This window comes from Diadema antillarum, unplaced genomic scaffold (genome assembly GCF_040938485.1).
Source record: "Diadema antillarum isolate AM-2024a unplaced genomic scaffold, OU_Dant_1.0 seq00000293_RagTag, whole genome shotgun sequence".
Classification (NCBI taxonomy): domain Eukaryota; kingdom Metazoa; phylum Echinodermata; class Echinoidea; order Diadematoida; family Diadematidae; genus Diadema; species Diadema antillarum.
Window position 1 is genome coordinate 1,073,895 of NW_027271319.1, and position 25,362 is coordinate 1,099,256.

The 25,362-nt window shown below is 39.4% G+C and overlaps 1 protein-coding gene across 1 annotated transcript in view; it reads left to right on the forward strand.

Moving 5' to 3' along the window:
* The first annotated feature begins 7,509 nt into the window (after window positions 1-7,509).
* LOC139730160 (corticotropin-releasing factor receptor 1-like) overlaps window positions 7,510-25,362 on the forward strand; it is a 42,699-nt gene continuing 24,846 nt past the window's right edge. Inside the window, 3 exon segments of the mRNA XM_071641057.1 lie at window positions 7,510-7,560; window positions 7,850-8,036; window positions 17,647-17,742. Coding sequence (XP_071497158.1) covers window positions 7,510-7,560; window positions 7,850-8,036; window positions 17,647-17,742 — 334 coding nt within the window.

The window sequence follows — 25,362 nt, forward strand, 5'->3', positions numbered from 1 at the left end:
CAGCCCAGGGAAGACGTTTGAATAGCTTCCACCTTTGTTGCCTCCGACGCATACTAGGCATAACTTGGAAGGATAAAGTCCCAAACACTGATGTCCTAAAACATGCTAAGATGTCAAGCATGTTTTCCCTGCTGAGTCAAAGGCGTCTACGATGGCTAGGACATGTGTACAGAATGGTTGATGGTCGTATCCCAAAGGACATCTTATATGGAGAGCTTGCCATTAGTTCCAGAGCTATTGGTCGGCCAAACCTCAGGTACAAGGATGTCTGCAAACGCGACATGAAAGGAAATGGTTTGAAAGTGGAAAGTTGGGGAAAACATTGCTGCAGATCGTGCAAGTTGGAGATTTGTCGTACGTGATGGCATCATGCATGGTGAAACACAAAGAAATGAAAAGACACTGGAATCCAGGAAAGCTCGCAAACAGAGGTCAGCTGCTATGCCCACAACATCCCCACATCCGACCTCTTTCATTTGCATCAAGTGTAGCAGAGACTACCATTCAAGAGTTGGTCTATTTAGTCATAGTAGGAAATGCTCCAGCAAGAAATAAACTGGTGTTATATGCAGGGTATATGCCATGTGTCTCACGAGACAGATGGATGCCAACAGCCAACAACAATGTATCCCAACACCTGTTCTACATTAACGTGTAAACTTGCAAGATCAAAACTAAACTATAAACTTTCACATGCTAGAGAACAACCAATGTAAAATCTAATTGTATAGTTTCACTCTAAAACCGTGGAACTAGAGACCACCCAATACAGCCTTGCCGCGTCAGACCCCTTTTTAAGCAGCTGGTCAGAAGATCGACTAGTTTAACTATGTCGGTCATCTGGGTCAAACAAGCAAAGATTGAGGGAACCGATCGGCTGCAATTCCCGACGGCGTAGAAAGGACAATCCATAAAAAATAAGGATATACATAAGAGAGAAGGGACCAACTGTCTGCCAGCTTCTGACTTGTTGACCCTCATCCGCCCTCAGTTTGTGATGTTATTTTGATCTTTGGACCAGATGATGTCTCTCAGCCAACACATGTTTCACCATCACTTGGTTTCCCCGAGTGTCGAAGTCCAGTAATCTAAATCCAAGTCACTGGTTCGGCGCGCATCCTGCATGCAATTTGTCTAATGACCTCTAGACTTTTATCCAGACCACTTACTTAATTCAAGCAACTAAAGTCTTACAGCGCGTCGCCTTGAGACAAGTAGGGTCCAGAGTGGATTTTTGAGGATGGTCATTAGAAAATGTATATTGTCCACAGCAAATACAACCATATAATTCATGTGCTTATAGTGCATCTAGCTTAGGTGTTATCAAAAGAAGAACTGTTGAATGGGAAAAGACATGGCCAAGTCGAGCATATCATCATTATCAATTTGCTGGTGTGCGTATGCCAGTTTGTGGGTACGTCTCGTATGCAATTGTGGAAAAAAAAAAACGGTTTGCAGACAGACTATCCAACTCGTTTTTTCTCTTGCGGGACAGGTGAAGCACAATTAAATTTCGCTAGGTGCTTAGGCTCGTCTGGGATGGAAACTCGCGGCGCCGTAGAAACCGCATATCACATTATCGAGTTACGCTAATAGCCGGGCGCCAAAGTGCACCTGTTGCTTCATATCTACGTTTGACAGGGCAAACGAGTGGCGCGCGGCAGAGCGAAATCCAAGGAGCTCGTTCATTAATTTGCACTATGTAACTACGCCATGTACCCAACATAATTCGATTAGCACAGCGCATCACTTGCAGGATATACTTTCCGGAGGACCCCCTCCCTCACCCCCATCCCCCCTCTCTCTCAATTTCTGATCATTCTTCTTTCTCGCTAGATGTATGTGCGTATATGGTGGTGTGGGCGTGTGTCTGTTGTGTGCAGTTCTATAATCGGCATTGCTTGTAATATGCACTTTTTTACAATATAATTTGCACGCAAAACCAACCCTTTTTTAATTAAAAAAAAATGCGAGAAAAAAAAAACAGAGATTAGTAGTAAAAATTTCCGGGCAGGTTGTGTGGTAACTGGAACTCTGTCGCTCCTCCTTTGCTCATATCGAATTGCAGCGCACTGCGCAGCTCCTGTTGGCGACACGTACGCTAACGACGAACACGGGCTGCTCAATCTACTCATTATATCCCTCGATTTACATCTCGGTTTCCCATTCCAACTGCCGCCAGTGTGGAGAGTTATTTCAGCTATAGATAAACACGGATGGGGGGGGGGGGGGGGGGGAGTGATGGTAATCAGTATAATTTAAACCAGTGGCAGTGATGATCCAATAACATTAAACGAAAGCACACATTTTTGAGTTATGGTCAGTTTTTTTTAGTAAAGTATAATTTAGCGTTCAGAAACATTTGTTTTTCTTACTGAAGGTGAGGAGACACGGGATGAATAAAGTCAATCGAAGAAAAGAAAAGAAAGAAACGGTTATTTGTTTATTGTTATGTGCCACCTGCCACATGAACGCATGAAACGGTTTGGTGAGAGGAACAGGTTTGCATGGCTGAGTGTGTATGTGTGTGCGTGTGTGTATGTGTGTGTTTCCTCTTAAAATGTACACTTCACGAGATTAGCTATTCTCTCCCCCTGAAGACAGACTTTAATAGTCCTATTTATCAGGGATACTCAAACATCATTTGACCCACAAACATTTTCATGACGGTGCCCGAAAGAAGTGGGCTAAAAAATTCGATGGAGTCTTCCCTGTATGTGCTGGGATTCTGCCTTTCTGACACGAGCCCAGGCCGACTCCTACCAGCAGGGTCGCTCACGGTGTGTCGACAAGATAAACACGTTTTGGCGGATCGGTCACGAAATTCACGCGCAATTTGATCCTCGGGTAGGATAGGTGTAGACAGCGCAGTGAGCCACTCAAACTAAAGATCTACATATCGTTTTAATAGGTCCGTCTGTAGCCCCGGGCTGACTACCACGACGGTGTCGTACTGTTTCCAAAAAGAGAAGGAAAAAAAAGGAGGGGGGGGGGGGGGAGAAACGGTTAGAAGAAATCACACGTGATTCACAAGCTTGTCAGGCATTTTGAAAATGTCACATGCCTTGGGATCGTGAGTGAGGGATCTGATGAAAACTAGAACCAAACTTCCAGAGCTTCCAACTTCTCACGAGATGAGTCGGGATCCTTTAAAGGTGGCAATTCGAATTTCACGGCGAAGTATGTCCCCCACTCTTTTTTGCATTGGACTTAGGAATACAAAGGGTCTAACCACTTGCCCTCCTCCTTTTTTTCAACCCGGAAGTAGCACCAGAAAAATGCATTGTTGTTTTTGCTTTCGAGCCGATTAAAACGGAGGTTGTAACACAAAACTGCCGCTGAAGGCCTCTTTTTGGGGGGCTTGTTAGCTGGTGAAACCCGAAAGTGGTACCAAAAAAATTGGGCTGAAGGCCTCTTTTTTGTTCTTTTCAGCTGATGAAACCCGGAAGTGGCACCAGAAATGTAAACTGTCTGCCTCCCCCCCCCCCCCCCACACACACTTTTAAAGCGCGGCGCCAGGTCTGCATAATTATGTTTACTGTAATTATATTACACAACGATTATAAGATCATCAAGTATAACAGTTATTTTATCAAAGCATGATCTTACTGGATTATTAATGTTCATTGTGAATGATTATGACCTTGACTTTATTTCATGATACATGTAAATCTGATTTTGTCCTTGTGTTATACTCGGTAGTCACGTCACAACTTTTAAACAACACAGTCTTTCAGACATGTAAACGTCAAAGTTCATTTTCCTCCTTTTTCTGTTTTCTTAATTTTGTTTGTGTTTGTTTGTTTGTTTGTTTGTATTCATTTTGTTTGTCTGTTTGTTTGTTTGTTTGTTTGTTTGTTTGTTTTGCTTTTTCAGTCAAATGGGATTTATGGGAAGCGTGTTTTATGTCGGTTCACTTTTGTTTTGATTTCTTCACCTGGCAGAATTAGGAAAACGTGAGGGAATTTCCGAACACCTTACTGGAGTCTGCACAAACACCTTTCCAGTTGAATCTACAAGCTGTGCTCTTGGGATCCTACGTTTAAAGTTGTTGATTCCATTATTGTTTTCACCAAAAAAAAAGAAAAAAGGTCTCTTTGCTCTCTCTGTCCCTCTCTCTCCCTCTCCCTATCTTTGTCTCTCTCTCCCTCTCTCTCTCTCTCTCTCTCTCTCTCTGTCTCTGTCTCTGTCTCTCTCTCTTTCTGTCTCAAGGGGGCTGGGGATATGGTATATAACGTTAATCATTGTGTACGTATATTCAAAATGCACAAAAATGCATTTTATTCACAGAGCTCCAGGAAAAACCGAATGCCTCTGGTTAAGGTGTAAAGTGTTGAGGTGAAGGAGGGGAGGGGGGCAGGAATCGTAGATATGTGTTTACCCCTCCCCACCCCCTTTCCAGTATGCACCCAAGGGAACATTATTATACACGGCGACAAAAACTTGGTCCAAAGGCAAACTCGCCTTGTACCCACGATTTTGGGAAAACATTGGAAAAAAGAGGGTGGGGTGGGGGGAGGGGGCAATGCACATCCATAATGCTTGGCATCAAACACGTCGCTACGGGTGATACAATCGATCACTACTTGCCCCCCAATGAACCCGCCTAGCTGCGATCGGGGTAGCACTACCCCCGAGACGCAGCGGGGCAGAAATAGGTGTGACACATTGGATCCGCGCCGAGTTAACCGTGTCCCACCGGAGCGTGAGCTTTTACGCGCCCCCAATCGTGTTATGCAAACTATGTCCACGACTTATGAGATAAATTTCATGTAAACTAAAAGGCTTTGTTTTTTTTTCTCTCTCTCGCTGAATAAAAGGGGAAAAAGTATCAACAGTTTTTTTTTTTCCCAAAGAAGAAACTCGATCCATCTGTTTGTTTTTCCGTGGTTTTGTTGCTGCTTTCTTTCTATCCTTACAGCGAGGCGAGATTCACAGAAGGGAGCATGCGGGTTCAATGTGGAAAAGAAAATGGATATACAAATTGTATCATCCTTAAGTATCTTTCAACGGAATAATTCGATTAGGATATAAATAGTAATGTATAGCAGCATGAGTGTAACATGATGATCAGTGTCAACGAAAATGTCATGATTTATGAGGACTAAATGCTGGTATGTGGAGAAGAAGGTACCGACAATCATAACTTTCGAAAAAGTTGTGTTTGTTTGTTTTTTTTTTCTGCTGAATATGATTGGTTGAGGAGTTCTACAGCTGACTACTGCTGTAGAGTTGTCTTATGGTAAAACCAACATTAGGTTTGGACATTTTCAGACTGCATCCAAGTTTTCAGAATTGATACCAACTACAAAATGGTGATTTTTTTAGATACGATGTGTATGTGCGTGTGTGTTTTGGTCTGTCTGTAACGTGGAGATCCTTTCCACAAACATTGTGAAAACAGAATTGAAGTGCACCAATGATTACCGCTGTAATGCATATTCCCTTGAATAAGTTTTCAGCCCTTCATCTGATTTACAAACGCAACGCCAAGTACGTCACATGAATGTCTTTTCTTTCTTGGGCCTAAGTTATGGCGACTACTTTACTACTTACTTTGGTCTGTAGAGATGCGCATGAACCGATATTGATGTATTCATGTACAATGTATCAATTATTACTCATCTGTACACTATTGAATTTATCATTTTTAGGGGGAATATGTTCACATTAGTTATTGGAAACTATGCTAAAAATGATGCTGTAAGGTCTAACTCAAGTCTTAACTTCAACAGAAGAGTCAGTCCAAAATGGAAATGAATAATCTTTCAGCGGATGTCAAAACAAAGCGAAAACCTGAAAAGGTACCGGTATCCCGTTTACAAAATCTAACATGCAGTCTGAGTATTGGCAAACACATTGTTTTGTTTGAGTTTTCTTGCTTCATAGGCTTTAGCCCTTCCTCCACACTGAGGCGATTTCCACACTTGTTGCTGTTAACGTTGTACTGTTTAATAAAAAGAAAGAAAGCAAGAAAAAGACTCCTCGTGTCTGATTTCGTCATAACTGCCCCACATTGGGACAACAGATATCCAATCGATGGCAGCACTGCAGGGTGTTGGGTCGAACGTCGTCAATTTTCGGCGGTCTACTTTCAAACTGGAACAAGGTCTCACAAAGAACCACTATATCTACACATTTCAGCTTGCCACAGGGGGAAAAGAACTGCGTATTGGCTTTCTGTGCATGTTCATATTGATGTCTAGCGCTGCATATACAGAGAGGGACAAAATAAAACAAAATAAAAACGTGCTAGACTTTTACTCCAGTTCTCGACCAGCTAGATTAACGCTGGACAGTGCCGGCAGCATCTCCCCTTGGAAGTGTTAGCAAACATGGTGACGCAATGGGTAATTTAAAACAGCATACATTATTTCGTCCAGAGACACGTAGACCTATACTGTTTTGTATGACGTGTTTGCTCTGTCTCGTCTTTCCGTGTTTGTTGTACATGTATTTTATTTTTTTGTTCCTTTTTTTTTTCTTTTGGTGGATTACTAGGTGCTGATGATTTGTAGATAATACTAAACGTCGTTATCTTCATTTTATTGCTTATTTGTTGTACATATTTATTAATTTTATTTGCTTATTGTAGGATTTTTAGCTCACCTGAGGCTCAAGTGAGCTATTAAGATCGCTTTTCGTCTGGCGTTCGTCGTGCGTCGTCCGTCGTGCGTCGTCCGTCGTGCGTTGTTCGTTGGCGTAAACTGTTCACATTTTCATCTTCCTCTTGACAACCCCATGACCGATTTTCACCAAACTTGGCAGGATCTCAATTTGTTCAAATAAGCACCATACCCCACCTGGGCCCAAACCCTTCAAAATTAAGAAATCTTTAAAATCTTCTTTTAGTGATAGAGCTCACTGTGATGACTATAGTTTCAAGTTCACGGCGGAATCAGGCGTGCCCCCCCCCCCCCCCCGGACCCAGGGGGGGGGGGGGGATCCATATGCAGACCTAAATTGTCCTGAATTTAGGAATATTCAATATTATTACCCATATAGTTTTGATGGGGTAGTTGGTATTTTGATTGGCCGGGAAACCACCAGTTTCTAGCGGGCAATATTAGTGGGTATCATCCTTCTTCCGGGTTTCGCCATTAACTTCACATGTAAACACATGCACAAACCACCAGCTTCCAGCTGGTGACATTAGTGGGTATCATCCTTCTTCCGGGTACACATATACCCACCAAGAAATGAGAGTTTCTCGCAGAGAGGTTTCGCGATGGAGGGCAAATTCCCATACGTTAGCACGTAAAAAAAAAAAATAAGAGGACGATTGCTTCGACTGTGTGAGCGCGCCGCGTACCTGTCGGGCAATACAATTCTAGTTCGGGCAACCAATGTTGTATCCCCCTCAAGGCCAGTCCATCACTCTCTAGAATCAGAAGTGATAGAGCTTTAAGTCTTTTTTTTCCCCAAAAACTGCATAGTCCAACCTTCTTTAAAGTACAATGTACTTGGCAGGTATTTTTACCCGTGTGATAGAATATGCAAATGGTCACCATGCCCCCAGATCTCAAAGCTGCCCCCGCCCAAAGTTTCCAGTGTCCTCAGGTAAGAGTCTGCAAGAATGCATGGTAGGTGAACTTACGATACTCAAGTGAGCACGAGACCCCCGGGTCTCTTGTTACTTGTTGTTTTAAGATGTCACATGCAAGAGTACAGACAGTCTTATCATTATCACCATTATTATCAACGGTAACATCCGGAAAATCGTGTACGATATATGCATTAAGGAATCCTCCCCTCTTTGATGTGCTTACTAGATGTTTCATGGTCCAATTTACTCCTTTTACCATTCGTTTTATTTTCCCTGTTTTGTCTATTTTTTTTTTCGCTACAGTTCGTGAGGTCAGATGGTGTAACGACAACGATGCGGGACCTCCAGCCCCGAACCAGCCCGGCCACGCCCAGCAACGCCACTGCGTCCCCGCATGTTCAGGACCATGGTTCCTTGTTTCAAGGGTTGCACGACTTGCTGTGCAGGATTGACCATGAGAACACCACGGCGGCGCTGACTCAGTTGGGTGGTATGTAGGCCTACACAATGATTTTTTTTTTTTTAAATCCCATCACACCTTTCATCCCCTATCTCTCTATGTATACTTCCTGTGTCTATCTATTCCATGTCAGTGTGTGTGTCTGTGTGTGTGTGTGTGTGTGTGTGTGTGTGTGTGTGTGAAGTTTATTGTGTGTGGATATTATTTGCACCAATCTGCAAAAGTCGAATTTATTATAATCTGTCATCTAGTAGTGTGGTCGTCAAAAGTTAAATCTGGGCAATGTGTACCAGCATTTGCTACATTTAGGAGAGAAAAACAACCAAACAAACACACACTGGATAATTTTTCCGACGTCCGACGTTGTATCTATGTAAAAGTTCGTATGAAAATCTAAGCACTTTATTTATTTATTTCTATTTATTTCTAATCTTTTGTCATTGATGATTTTGTTTCATTACTCATTGAAATTCGCGATTTATGATTGTTGTTGGTTATGTGTCCATGTTTCATACTTAATTGGTTAAAGACAAGTAAAACAGCACAAAAAATCGCAACATAACGAAGACGTTGCCTTAATGCCAGGGAGTTGAAAATTACTGGTCACTGGGTATCGATTAATTTTCTAACATGGGATCAAGAAAGGCTTTCATAACAACAAGAGACCCATCGAACAAACTTTGCCGTTGTCATAGTTACCCCTTTGTTTAAGATAGCGCACAAACTATTGTTAGTACGGAAAAGGAAAGCGAACTTACTTCTTAGGAAACCCCATACGGATAGTTATTATTAGAGTGTATAAGGACACTTTTGAAGTCCTATAGACCATCTTTTTGGATGATTTCCATTTAAGTTTGATTTTAATTTCTCGTCGTGTGATATGTCTGATTGTTTGTTTGTTTGTTTATTTGACAGTCTTTTTGGATGTTTTCCATTTAAGTTTGATTTTATTTCAGGTCATGTGATATGTCTGATTGTCTTCAAACAATTACAGTACAACAGCACATTGTTTATCCAGTCAGAGAATTGAAACAACCCACTTTTTTACATAACCGACGACTGCAGATATTGATGATGTCTACATGATACTCTTTAACACGAATTACACTAATTCCCTGATTGCTACAAGTGATGTACATTATAGCTTAGAGTGGAATACAGTAATCAAAAGACAAAAAATTCATCTGCTTTCATTTATGTGTAAGATTATGAATAACATGGCTCCAGAATATATGAAAGATATGTTTAAGTACAAGACATCACCATACTCTCTCCGTAAACAAAATGATTTATAGTTACCACAGGCTAAAAATAATTATCATAAGAGATCATTTTCATACAGAGCTGCAGCAGCGTATGATAACATACCTAATGATTTACGTCAACTTTCCTCTTTACCCGTTTTTAAGTTCAATTTAGACAAAACGGAAGTCCTTTCCACTTGATTTTTTTAATGCTCCAAACCTTTGAACAATGTGTAATAATTGTAGTCACAATGTAGCAATGTATGTATGGTTCTATCAGTCCCTGATTGTATGTAATTTTTGTGAACAGGGCCCCATGGAAGACCAGAAGTGACTGGCATTGTCACTACTGAAAATGGGCTACCCTCCGTATGTATTTTTCTTTACTGGACCTTTATGTATAAAATATGTTGATTTTTAATACGGGAATAAAACAAACAAGCAAACACGGTTTTTAAATAACAACACTTATCTTGTTCTCATAGGAAATGAAACGGAAGAATTGTAAGCTAAACAGTTAGAAAAATACAGTTTAAAAAATTAGAAATTAGAAATCTACTTGATTTTATTCTTGTGCAATCACACAACTTTGAGTACATCTCTCTGCTCGGAGGTAATTGTAATACACTCTTTATCAATCTCCGACGAATGTGCTCATATACTGGCATATTTTAATCCCGTGGATATATTTTAATGCAGACTATTTACCCTCCCCCCCCCCCCCCCACACCTCTTGTTCGCTTCTTCTCGTTTGGAAGTATTCGAGCGAGGGTGAGGAAGAGAGGGAATCCAATTTATCAAACATGCTCGTTTCATCGCAAAAAATACGACTTTTCGTTTGATTTCCCAAGACGTGTGATTCATTCGTTTTGACGACGCAGTATAGGAGGGGTAAAAAAAAAGAGATAGAAAAAGAGAAAAGGGAAGAAGGAGAGGGAGAAGGAAACCCTACTTCGGGATAGCGGAGAAACAGGAGCAGTAAAGCTCCTGATGAGAGGGAGGCGCACCCCTTATGAAACGCAGCCGGCGGGGGATTTTTTAGTGGATATCATGAAATTCAGGAGCTGGAAAATAGACATATTCAATATTTCTCTCTGATAATCATTCCCAGGCGAAGGCCTGATGCCTCTAGCACTCGTTCCCCTACCAGCTGATGTTTTAAAAAGGAAAACAGGCTTCTAGGTACGCCGGCAGTCAAGAAACAGTAGTATATTCCTGAAACAGGACATCAACATCAACAACAGAAACGATATAAAATGCAAACAGAAAATAAAATAGAACCCTGAAGTGTCCCTTCCCATGGGGGGATCCAAGGGTGCCCTAAAATGTCAGCGTATGAATACATTTATTAGAAAATCTAAGCTGCCCATCTTTCTCGGTTTTTTTTTCCCATCCCGTGGCCTTGAATGACAAGCGTGAAAAAAAAAAACAAAACAAAACTAGTACTGTATGAATCCGTGATTCCATCATCATGAGCAAGCGGCAGGACAAGTGGAAATTTGAGTGTCCCCATTAAAGGGGCACGCGGAATATTTACGATCCAAGGCACCTGGAAACCCTTTCATCGACTGTTCTGTCATCATTTTTTAAGGGTTTATTATCCCCCTTTTTTCTGTCTTTATACAGCAAAGTTGATTGTAGCAAAGACATAAGCTGCAGATTGGCGTCATACCTATTGTTCCAGGTGAAGCATTACATAATTAATAACAATAAGCCCCCATCATTCAATGCCTGCACAAAATCAAAAACAAAATGAATAAGGTAATTATTAATCGCTGTCACGAAAAACTTGTTGCTAAAGAAACAGATTCTGCCCCTCCCCTCCCCCCCCCCCCAGAAAAAAGATAACAAAGACGAAGACAGACAAACAAACATGTAAAGACAAGAAGTCTAGATAAAATGGTTGTGCATTTAAGTGGAGACAGGCAATCCGCAACGCTTAGTCAGTATGTGACTTTTTTCGGCAAAGCGTTGGCAGCATTACGTATGTGACAGTCGCGGAATTACTCCGCAGCAATGCTGTCATCGAGCATCTATAAGACGAGAGATCGATGAGCGGTAAGGTAAGCGGGATTGCATAGCTTTGAGTCAAAGTGAAGTCGATATCTCCGTGCGAGAGCAAAGCTGAGTCGGCTTGGCGCCATGGCATGTAAAGTTACAAGGGGTTGATAAACAAACTGTATACGCCACTAGGGCCGCGGTTGATGTATGGGCGCAGGGATCATTTCCTGTTTGGTTTGCAGGAGCAACATCCTCTTGAAATGATTGTTGAAAAAAATAATGAATTAAAACGAAAGATTAATGTCTCAGTGACCTCGAATCTTAACGGAAATTAGATGTTTCAGATTTAACAAGAACACATACGTTACAGTTAAGAACAAAGCATACACAATTCCACCCAAGCGCTGAACATTCAAACACAAACCATATTCAGCTGTCAGGAGGTAGAGATCGTTGATTAATCAATTAATTACGAATACTTTCATTACCCCCAAATGATATGAATTGCTTACAGTACGTATAAGCGCGTTGAAAACGTTTTATAAAATGGGTTCAAGAATGGAAGCGCTGAAATGAGTCACGTGTGCGTGCATTAATTTCTCACTAACATGCACGGCCTGACGTCACAATGTTTACACTAGCAGTGCGCACTCAATCAGTTGTTACAAGTGCGTCGCGCGCTACTATACGCGCTGTCAATCCTGTAAACAATTTCTAGTTCGGGCTGCCGGCCGGCCTTTCTTGTGCATAACATGTGGCGTACGTATACTCATACGTACAGTACTTGTATGTGCGGGATTTCCGAGTGCGACGTGCGTAAATGTTTGGGACGAACATCTTCGGACATCTTGACTTTTTGACTTGAGCGAGTGCTACATGTAGCTGACTGGTATTGACCCACAAAGGTACGTGAAAAATGCTGTTAGTTTTCAACCCATTTTATAAAACAAATGATGAACAGGATCATTTCGTGGCGTTAGTGGAGATGCAGCTCACCTACAATGTAGTGCAACTTGCACTCGGCTTCGCCTCGTGCATGTTTCACAATTGTAAATACCCTCGAGTGCGCTACATATCCACTAACGCACTCTATCCTGTGCATCATTTGTATGGCAACAACTCCTACGATGCAGCAAACTGAATCTTACATTAACTCTTTAAGCCATAGTGGGCTTGAAAGAACCATGTTAAAGGAGAATAATATTATTCTGAAGATATTGCACTGCCCATAACAATTAATACCGCAAAGGTGCGAGACAAACTCAATTCCTTGACTTTCTGTGAAGCGTTCCCTGCAATGGCTGTCTCGTATTGCCTAACTCTTTAGATAAAGCACTAAAGACCGTGCTTAGAGAGAAATTCAAAATATTGCAATGCGTGTATCACTATACAAGATTAACCGAATTGCTCGCCTTTCCAAGAAACGTTCTCTGGTAATTATGACCGTCCTATATCACATAATGCAGTTAAACTAGAAAGAGCCGAGCATAGAATTTTATAAATAAATGAATAGATATATCATTCCTTTTTAAGCGTCAAGTGCTTAAAACTTTTAGATATACAGTAATTCAAGGCAAAGTCATTGGATTTCCTGACGCATTCCCTGAAATAGCACTTTCATATAAAATTCATTATGGCGGGAGTTGAATAGAACAATCTGTAGAAAGAATTTGCAGATGTTGCAGTGCAAGTAACAATCAGTAGTTACAGAATAAACAATATCGTAAGCTTCAATCCTTGCCTTTCCTTGAAACGTTACCTCAAATAACATCCTGATGTAGTTGAAAATTCACGAAATGTCTTCTCAATGCCAACCCCGCCATCAATTTCGAATATGCTTCTGGGAAACGTGATTTCGCAACAACATTAACGCCATGAGTGGTAAGAGAAACAGATAAATAGTATATCATAAAGAGAGAGAGAGAGAGAGGGTGGGGAATGAGGGAAAGAGAGACGGAGGCTATAACAAAGAGGGAGAGAGAGAGAGAGAGTGAGAGAGCGAGAAGAAAGAAAATGAATCCACGAAAAAAAAAAAAAAACATAACGCAGTTCGGTTGGACGCAAAAACTAATGAGCTTTGATAAGCAAGAACAAAACAAAACAGGACGCATTACCAAGGTAATCTTTCAATACTTTGTGGGAGTAAATGTTTGTGGTTTTTTTTTTCTTGTTTTGTTTTGCTTTTTTTTTCCTGAGTGTTGAAACTGTTGACAAGAATAGTGAAATGAATTGATTTGGATTTACTTATTTTAGGCAAAATGATGAAAGGTGTTAAGAATGGTCGTTCACCCTCGGCGACTTTCCTCCCTCTGACCAACTCATTATAATATGCATACATAATCAAACATGTGTAATAAGTTATGTATATAATTTTATATTTATATATATATATATATATATATATATATATATATATATATATATATGTGTGTGTGTGTGTGTGTGTATGTGTGTGTGTGTGTGTGTGTGTGTGTGTGTGTGTGTGTGTGTGTGTGATAGTTCCCTGGGTCCCGAACGTGCGCGGTGCCGCATTGTTGGTTGTATATAATTGAAAGAAATTGGACTGAGGCGGCGGGACGTTCCTCTCGATCTTAGTCTCCCTTTTATTTGTCAAGCTTTCGGCCCTTCATTGGACCTTCGTCAGGACCTACCAACAGAACGATTATTATATGAATAACCTGATGTGTCATATAATATATAATGCAATTTCACATATTGCCAATCTTCTAAATCATTTCCTTTATATACACAAGTCAATCATTCAATTCAATACAAATATCCAATCTAACCTCAAATCATCTTCAGAATAACATCATATGTCCAAAAAATATATATAAATAAATTCTTATATCATAATACTGCCATGTAATAATCATATTGTCCTATAATTCTTTGCATAATAATCACAAACAGAATCATTATACATATATATATCATATTCATATGTCTATTTGTATTGCGTATATGTATACATCCACATATAAATAGATTATTATATCATAATGCTGTCATAAAATAATCATATTATCTTATAATTCCTAGCATAATGATCACAAACAGAATCATTATACATATATATCATATTCATATGTCTATTTGTATTGCGTATATGTATACATCCACATACGCACAAACACACCCACATACACACGCACATATATACATATTCACGTACACACACACTAGCAAACACACACACATAAGCACACACACACAACTCCGGTTGATATGATACTATCTAAATCAACATATCCTATGTATTTCTAATATACTAGCGAAATATAATAACATTAACCCTGCCAAAAATATATCAACTCTTAAATCAAATGTATAAACAACAACAATTTCTGTAAATTACCTGCGTGGGACTCGTATGGTTATCGTGCATCCCAGCACCATGTGCTCATCTTCTGTTCAAGAATACAAGACAATAATTACCATTCAATCGTTCTGTTATTATCTGATGTTATTCTGATGATGATTTGAGGTTAGATTGGATATTTGTATTGAATTGAATGATTGATTTGTGTATATAAAGGAAATGATTTAAAAGATTGGTAATATGTGAAATTGCATTATATATTATATGACACATCAGGTTATTCATATAATAATCATTCTGTTGGTAGGTCCTGACGACGGTCCAATGAAGGGCCGAAAGCTTGACAAATAAAAGGGAGACTAACATCGAGAGCAACGTCCCGCCTCAGTCAAATTTCTTTCAATTATATATAAGTATATATATATATATATATATATATATATATATATATATATATATATATATATATAATATATTTACACACGTTCATTATAATAATATAAATGTTGGTCATGATGTGCAATCATGTCAATAAAATTATTTTCAATGTGATGCATTCACAAATCAAGTTATGTTATAATTCCAGATGTGTTCAAATTAAGGGTCTTTTGTTTGTCTATTTTTGTTTCTGTCTGTGTTGTTGTTGTTGTTGTTGTTGTTGTGTTGGTCATTGCTTTGGTGCTTATACAATGTAGCTCACGTTTATTTCATTTATTGATTGACGTTATCATTTTGTGTGTGTGCTTTTTTTTCTTGACTTTAAAGACTAGTTGAATCAAGAGTATAATACATCTCGTCCATGCAGGGCCTCTAGCTTGTAAACCATAAGACTGGCATACGGTGTAGATCGCTTTAAATTACTCCTATCGAGCACCATACTCCACCGTCCCTTTGGCTATTCTGCACACATTTCGTAGAATATGAACTTGACTTTTTTCGCGTTTAGAAACGAAGAAGAATAAGGAAATAGAAAAAAAAGATAACAGGAGAGAGAGGAAGAGAGTATGAAAAGGAACCATGAAATGCTAAGAAAATTTACCGTTTTACGAGGTGACGACCCAATCAGAGCCAATCAGACAGTGTTTCAGGCTCGCAGCTCAGTGGGGAATGATATGACATTGTGCGAATATTCTCTCTCCATCTCTCTCTCTCACCCTGCATGTATCGTATATGCATTTCCCTCTGTCTTTCTCTCTCCCTCTCTTCCTCTCTCTCTCCGTGATTTCAAAGTTCATATCAGTTACGCCTCTCAACCGTCCAGTATTCATCGTGCTATTCAATCACATTGATGGGCATGATTTCATTACACCCCTCTGGCCTTTTTTCGCCACCTCTAGGAAAGTGTCCGTGATATCCTCTCCTAGGTGATGTAATTAGAGGCAGTGGAAGAAGAAAGCAGAAGGGAGGTCGATAACAATGAACTCACTAGATAAGCTCCGTGGGCGTAATGATGTTTTTATTTTTGACTTTCATTTTCTTTTCTTTTCTGTTTGTTTGCTTGTTTGTTTGTTTGTTTGCTTTGCACTGTCCTTGACATGCAAAGTTCATCACATGAAGGTTAAATGATTTTGACGACTTTCTCCAATAAAGGGATTTATTTCTTTCCAATACCTTGATTATGGATAGTTTCTCGTCTTTTCTTTTCTTTTTTTGTAATCAACTCGTGCAGTCAGTAGCCAAGAGCGATACGTTTCGAAATGTATCTATTTATTATTCAAATATCTCTCAATACACTCTAATCATGCGGAAAGCAATGATTGCCTATTTAGTAGATCCTGCTGCCACGTTTGTTTGTTTTTTGTTTGTTTGAATCGCAGAAAGAAGTGGATTTTTACGTTAATGGTCAAAAGTATACCTGAATTGTTTTCAAGACCTCATTTGACCGTCCCGCGTCCAGGAGGGTTTTACAGTCTCGTTTTGCTCAGTGTAGTTCGTGGTTTGCGTTTCAAATTTGATGGGTAAGTTGTCTCTAAACTCAATCGCACCCCTGATCGCATATAGGTCGATCTAAGGCTGACAAAGTCATCACTTCCGACATTTTGCTTGCAAATCTTGTATGTGAGCCGCATCTTTCAGAGCTGGTCCTTGCGTGGATAAGTCAGGAATGATTTTGTGGCACATCATTTGTTGTATGGAATGTATAGCAGTAAGCATTCGGCAAGTCACCTGCATATAACAAAAATGGGCAATGCTATGATACTCTACACATGTTAACACTCGTTTCTCGAACATGGTCACAAGTTAGTCCTTTCGCTGGTGTGTAGCTCGTCGGCACCTCCGATTTACATTATGATATTGAAGCGGAAATTGTCACTTTTGTTCCTGGTTGAACTTCTAGGGACATTACCCCCCTTGTCAGTCTTGTCGCTCAGACAATGTCTATCTACTGAAATTCAGCAGCTCTGTGCAACAAGAAGAAGGAAATTAAGGAGCGAAGGCGAGAGGAGGAACGACTCAAAAGGAATATTGTAGTAGACAAACAGATCAAAACGGAGAGATAGGGAGGAATATATATATAGAGTGAGAGATAGAGGGACAGACAGACAGACAGACGGCGAGACTTAGGAAAGTGTGGGAGAATGAATCCGATTGCAAACTATCACCTACTCAGAGATAACTCTTGATTGAAAACTAGTTCATGCCTAAATCGATCGTTGTATACGCCGTATCAATTCGTCACTTTTCAGCTATTGCGCGGGGTTAACAACGACAATGCACTTCTCTCTTCACGGCGTCCCAGAACAAAATGCAAGATCCAACGGATATCAGTTCCCTGGGGCTCTGCTGAGAAGAGATTAAAAGTAGGACAGAAAAAAAGGAGCTGAAAAAGTAAGATCATAATCGTAATTATGAAATAGGGTTGAGTATGAAGAAAACATGGTATGATAATGTAATGAAAATATGTGTCATGATTCAAATACAGACAGCATTTTTGAAATACCCTTTTATTGTAACTTTGACATGAATGATGTGTGTTTATTTTTTTGTTAATTTTTTTATAAGCTACTCATTGAGATATGTATGTATCTGCCACTAAAAAGGTCTCGATTTTTTTCTTTGTTTTCCTTCGAAGTTCCGTTCTGCAATGCCTCTCACGACACCCTGACCTGCTGGCCACCAACGGAAGCTGGACACAACGTTACTCTCGCCTGCCCTCCCGACGCACTCCGTAAGTTGTGATCGTGATCGATGTAAAGTTAAATTTCCTTCTTTTAGTTTCTCCTTATATTTTGGGGGCAAAGGACTCCATATACTAGTACTTCGTGAGTCCCCGGCTTGTGTTTGCGTTTTGACATTGTTTTGTAAAGTGGCGTTCACACTGTCCCGAAATTGACTAAAGCTGGACACATGATAAAGGAAATGCTCAAATTCAGCTCTGATCGTATAAATTTTCTGTCATTCGTAAGGTCATCTTCCGCCATCGTTTGACAGTCGGTTGATTTTCTCAAACTTCTGCAGAAACTTAGTGAACGGTGGCAAAATCTTCGTGTAGCTATTGTGTCTCCTTAGTGTGTCCTTCGGGTAAACGTCTGAAAGGGATTGGTGGAGATGAGAACTGGGCTTTTCATTGTTTGCGAGATACCAAGAAAACACGTATTAAATAGTGCAGAGAATACCATTCTAAGAGGAATTCAAAGTTCATTTCATGAAAATCGGGTTTGGAATGACTGAAACATCCAAAAACAAAGTAAAACAAAGAGATCGTTATAAAGTGTGGGTCCCACACTTATTATAATCACTCTGTTTTGGATACCTCAGCCATTTCAAAACCAATTTTCATCAAATAAACGTTGAATTCCTCATGGAATTACATGCTCTTTCATATTTCATAAGAGGTTTCTCATTATATCACCAAAAAATGTTAGAAACCTGAAATTAGGTCTCAGCCAAAACTATGATCCCTTTAAAAACAAAGATTCGCATGTTCTTGCAGCCTTCGTTTGTGATTCGGGTGCCAGCGTGTGACCGTTCGTAGGCATATCGCACTTGGTTTGGGTGTTGATTGGCTTTTGACGATGTTCGGGGCCAACTTCGCACGAAATTGAAAAATCAATTGTTATTCTATGTTCGTATTACAATCGCGTAACAACTTCAGGACTGTATGACGCCAACCTTTGCGTGTGAATGTGAATGCCGAATCCCAATCAAGAGGCTTGTAGCTTGTAGCATGTAGCATGTACTCTGGTTATGAAGAGACCGTTTCTACAATGAATTACTATTATTAGTATCATTATTCATGGTTTATTGAAATCGTGACTCGCAGCAATATGGATTGCTGAATTGCTCACAATTGTACAAAAAAGACATGATGTATACATATGAATATAACAAACCTGTTTGTATTACAGATATAAACATGGAATTGCAATTCGTTATATACATACACGGTAAAATGCATAAAATGTAATTCCGATAATTTGCTACGAGTAAAATGCCTCTTGGTGCATTTCGAACAGCTGCTGAGGTGCCTAAAGGATGTGTCTTTAAACATCACATTATTAATACTAAAGTGTATACGGTTATGTGTGTGTGCATTTAACGTGTGTGCATTTGTGTGTGCATATTCATGGATGTTCCTTTTCCTACATCCAAAGAACGAATCCTTGCATTCACCTGTTCCTTCTTGTTAAGTCTTTCAAGCAGGAATTAACTTTGTTGTTGCTAGGTATAAGGGCAAGCTTCCGGTTTCTTTGAGGGTGCGAATCAAACGGATACGCAATGACGGTGGTGTCCGTGCAATAATGCAGGTTATTACTTCTTTCTAGTTCATACCTACACTTGTCCACCCCCCCCCCCATATAAACACAGACAGAATCACAGACACAAACAAAGATACACAATACACACAAACAAGTATGACGTCACTGATATTATTTTTCATTTGCGCGAGATCCGCTAGAATCATACTATGTTGACGCTTGCATTGTCGTAATCAATTTCCATTTTTTTTTTTGGTAACTTCGTGCAGATTTTTCCCTTAAAAAAAGACACACAAAAAAACAAACATCCCTAGCAAAGTAATTTCAAAGTTGTAATTGATGGAGACTGGATGGCGTCGGGAGAAATGGCCTGTGAGGTATAGATATATAGACGTAAAGAGTAATAGTGAGACAAACAGTCGGATATCTATCCTGGGTTGAATGACTTCCGGGGTTAAAGGTCACTCAAAGCACCTGTTCAGCAGAAACGGTGGGTCGTGTGGCGCCTCCCCTCAGCTGTGTTTGCCAGTACGTATAATTTCCTGTTGGAAGGCGACCAGCGAGAAAGCCAGTGTTATTTCATTGAGCCATAATTAAGGTCAACCTAACATCGATCCAGTATAACACGTCAAGAGAGAAAGGAAATTGTGGTTGCATCCTCTTAGTCTACTAAGAAATACAATGCTATCCTTCTTCATCAATATGACTGTAATTATGTATGTATACATATATACAATAAAGAGACAAAGGGGGGAAAAAAAAGAAAGGAACAATATAACAGACGGTATTGTAGAAGCTTCATAGAGAATTTGTATCATGCTAGAATGTGCCAAGCTTCGCAATTTTACTCAAAGGCATTATTTCCCATGTGCAAATGAAACAAAAACCCTGCTTTAGTGCTTCAATATGTGACCGTGCATCACAAAACGAATAAAAAGTCGCACACACTGATTTTGCGTGAGGACTGAAAATAAGTGAAATGGGTCAACAAAGCCGATCTTGACTTTTTCATATTTTCTGAAAGAGCACATCTTCCTTTACATTATGCTAAAATTTGGGATCATAAAACCGGCAGGAAAGTGTCTTTTTTAGCAGTTTATCTCGAACATTTTCGGTAGAATGGTGTGATTGGGTGTGTCTTTAGAGTCCCCTTATCATTTCTGAGAATCCTTGTCCACACTCTGCACTTTCAACTCAAATAACTTTTGAAATGATAATGCTACTGCTTTGAAAGTTTGGATTAATTATGGACAGAATGTGTTAATAAGGCATGCTTAATTTCAGTTTAATCTGTTAATTCCTTCATTGTTGTTACTCCTGTGGTCTACTTTCTGTTTTTTGTACCTTTCATCGCACAGCCAGCATGGTTTGGTAAAGATTAAGCGCTTGAATATAATAGACACTGTACTTCAGAGCCTCTTTTTTCAGTTCACACTTTTCCTGAGTTTGTGCTTTCTTTCCAATATGAAGATGGGTTAAGCGAGTCCCTATGATTTGAGTTATACACCATTTTAAAACTTAAAGTCTCCTCTTTCAAAATAATAGTCTTAACTAAAAATTAATGTCTGGCGACTTTTTGTTTGTTTTGTGGTGCAGGTTCACAAATAGTTCTTAATTGCGAGTTAGGGATAGAAACAACAATAATGTAAAAATGTAGACCAATAAAAATGAATATGAAATAGTGTTAGATATACAAAATGAACCAAAAATTAGGATAAGATTATTTCTAGATTAAACCGTCTAGAGGTATGGTTTATTGAGAAAAATGTGGTATCTCCTTTTATTTTGGGCTTTATTGCAAAGTCTTTATGTGGAAAGAAAGATATTCTATGCCTGCCCTGATGGGCTGACTGTCACTAGGGCCATTACTTCATTAAGAACATCGTTAGAGTGATCAAAGGTGCATCAGGAACTGACCGTAATTGTTAGGTGCTGTCACTTTTTGTTTCATAATCATTCCAAACACATAAAGTAGAATGAATATTATTATCACCATCGTGTATTGGTAACGTCATCCAATTTTCGTCTGCTCTTCGCCTTCCTATCATTTCAACGGCGCCGCTATGAAGAGATAGGCGTGTGTCTATTGCGTTTGCAGATATGGATCTGATGCTGTAAATTTCAAGAATAGCTCTTTCTTAGATGTCACATTGCCTACTTGATTTACCCCCTCTTTTTTTCCGCTCCTTCCATACATTGTCTTTTCTTCACATTGCAATAATCCAAGGCGAACGCATCACGGTCTTTGCAATGTGTCTTGTGGAAGAACACTGATTGCCTAATAAACGGACCGGCTCGCGACGTAGTTTGGTGATAGCTGCTCGTTCGAAGGTCGTTCGGCTGTCGTTCGGAGTCTTACGAATCATACCCTACAGTCGAGGTCACGGCACTTTGGCTCCTTCAATCGCTACCTCATCCCGCGTAATTTATCGCGGTATTAGAAACTTAATCCCCTTGTTTTTACTCGAATGCCACTTCCCGACGTACCCTAACTATACGGCCGTGGAGATCGGGATTATTACATCAGCCTTAAAGGTGCCACCGACTTACCTCTTCTCCTTTGGTGTCGCGTTCTAAGAAATAAAATGGGTTTCAGAATTGCCCTAATGGACGCATCAACAAAGTCCAAGTACGTCACGGGGCATCGCTGTTTCACAAAAATAGGCAGCAGATTCCAACTCAACATCCGTGCGAGAGGTCCCACACGGCTTTGCGACGGATACCTGCAGCCATTTGGCCCATAAAGCATTGAACAGTTTGACAGTTAGTATCCCATTCCCATCAAAGGAGGAAAAAGGAGAAAGAGGGAACAGGTTAACAATGTTGAAACACCTGTGTTTATTGACGTGTGTGTTTACTGCACAGAACTATTCAATGTTCTCCTTTCAAACTCCCACACATTGCTTGAAACGAGCTTGATAAATGTGCATTACTTTTTTTTTTCCCAAGCTGTACTAGTAGTGTAGTTTGATATGAAGAGAGGTGGATTGTTATCATTTTATGTGCAGATTTTTGGCGTTAGTAGTGAATTCAGCAATAGGACGTAACACGGAGTGAAAATAGCAGATAAATAATTGAATTCAAACATTGCACAGTTAGAAAACAAACAAGTAAGATGTTATTAGTCACTGTTAATCATAATTCCTTCCAAAGGCTTGATTTATTATCACCTTTAATTAATCATCTGCCAGTCGATCATTAGGAAAAAAAAAAATTGGCAACAGGATTAAGAGTCAAAATACACGGAACATAAGACAAAGGAACAAGAATTTTACCTTTGCATCTGATTGACAAAGTGCCCTACATCGACGTAAATAAGCACTGAATTGATCAGTGTTTTAGAAGTAGCCATGAGGAAGAATGTTACCTGCTTGGGCAATATGTACTCTTTGCAGTACCAGTAATGCGTATTCGTACCAAACATACTGATAAAGATATGAAAGAAGAAGGGAGTTCGTGTGTTAACAGTCCCTTACACTGATTTCGATGTGCTGTATGATGAAAACATTAGAGAAAGAAAATACAAGAAATATCAAGATGAATAGGTAAAGCACATCGCCGTGGTATTAAAAATAAAGATCCTACATGTTATCGAAAGATCCATCGGTAGCTTAAAGGCATTATTTACCTTTTTTGCAGATGAAACAAAAACCCTGCTCAGTGCTTCAAAATGGTTCTAAATGTGAGCTTTCCATAGGATAGAAACAACCGATGTGAAAATTGAATAAGTATAATTAATCTTGTATATATTATGTATCATTAAATATACAAAACATGAACAATAGTTATAATAGATATGCTTCTAAACTAAACCGTCTACAGTATGGTTTGAGAAAAATGACGATATCTTCTTACATTCTAGGTTTTATTGCAAATGTTGTATTATGTTCAAATATTTCGTGATAGAACTGACCTACACATTATGCATTCATGTGATAGCTCGAACATTTTTTTAATCACTGCTTTCAATGGTCAACAGTGCCTTTGAGAGATACCTTTCTCAGACACCATTCTTCCTTCACACCAAAGCAAATAACACAAAGTAAATGAGTAAACCAAAAAGCGAATATGAGTCAAAAACACAAAATCAAACTCGAACATCACCATCACTATCAACAGCAACAAAAATTACACCAAGCGTGGACTTTATCGGCCTGTGTGTGTGTGTGTGTGGGGGGGGGGGGGGGGGGGGGGGTGACGCCATGGTTAGCCCCCATCCCCTTTAATACGCCTGTCACGGAAGACGGACGCCGCGTATCGCCTGCCAAGTGTTTCTACCCATTAAAGGATTTAGACATTGGAGATAGCTGCGGCGCGGCGATCGTTTGCGTCGGTGTCCGGCGGACGGCTTTGGAATCGCTTTGCTTTATAATACGCGCATTCATCTTGATTACGCCTGTTTTTCGCACGAGTGTCCAACACCCACAGATGATGTTACTGAGTTCGCTACACGGTAATAAAAGGGGAAAAAAGAATAGAGAAATGACACTTACAAACACACACTCACACGGTCACACACACAAAAACACATGCGCGTGAATGCACACACACACACACACACACACACACACACACACGCACAAACACATGCACACACATTTATTTTATGCCCATCTCAAGTGTAAATCGGAGATTCTCTATTATTATCAGATACAGAGGATGAAAAAGGGAAGAGCAAAATGTGAAAGACAACTGCAACTTTAATACACGTAGCAATCTTTCCAGTGAGAAAGTACCTCATGTGTTTTTCATGCTGTGTGCAAAAACGAATGCACAATGATTATACATTTCATATCAGTTGTGTAGGCTAAATAAACATTAAGGTTAGAAAAGTCTTAGTTCTATTTGAGTCACTAAGGCTTTTTATGTGTCTTTGTTAATGGGAAGTTCAATGATTATTGTTGTTTACCTGCGTGTACACAACTAATCAGCATTATATTCATATTGTAATTAGTGTTACAACACTGTTATTTCACTATTTCTTTCTTCTTTTTTCTTATCACAAACATCTCAAGACCAATTATAACAACTCACACATGTCAAAACATTCATAATCTCTTCTGTCAACATCATTTTGCAGCATTTCATTGTTTGTGCATCATGACGTAATGATACTAATTTAGTGCAGACAATGGCGATTGCATGTACATATCTGCATGTGCAATGATATAATGCAGGAACAAATAGATTAAATCAAATCAAATCACTAGAACAAACACACGAAGCGATCGAAACGAGGAAAGCACTAGACAATACCCCCAATGTATTCACTGTCATTCTCCAGAAAGAAAAAAAAAGGAAAGAAGAGAAGAAAAATACTTTTCCATCGCTGCCATATTATGATAATTGCACTCGTTCAATACCATCGTTCATTAGCAGACCAGAATATTATTGTCGATACATGTGTATGTAGGAGACTGTCAGAAATACTTTGTAGAACAGAATAAATAAACTAAAAAAACACCTCGGCGAACGAATGTCAAGGGGGCTGAATTTGGTCACGAAATGTACGATGTCTTTGAGACACGTTGGTGAGTACCCCAGTCGATTTTGTATATTTGTTCTCAATTCCTGCTGTATACAGTTGTCTCTCTGCACAGTTCATGTAAGGTATTCTGTGCAAGCTTCATTTCCAACCGAGCATGAAAAACGAAAGGAGCAGATCCACCCACCAAGGGATTTACTGCAAAAGTCATGACAATCTTTGTTTTGTTCTTACTATTTCCCCGTACCAGTGATCGCCTTACCCTAGCTCCATTCCCGGTGAAACTATATGATTTCCCATATGGCGGTAGCAAGTCGAGATTTTAGTAAATATTAGTTCGTTGTTGTTGTTTTTTTTTCTCCCAAAGCATCTCACACACATCAATCTCTCTCCCTCTTTTTCTCTCTCCCTCTCCCTTTCATATATTACATTATTTTATATCTCGTATATACTCTTTTTCTTTCACCCACTCTACGTTACATGCTATACGTTACATGATATATTTTATCGTTATATAACATAATATAATATAATATAGTATAATATAACATCATATCATATCATATCATATCATATAATAAGATATAATACAATAATATGATAT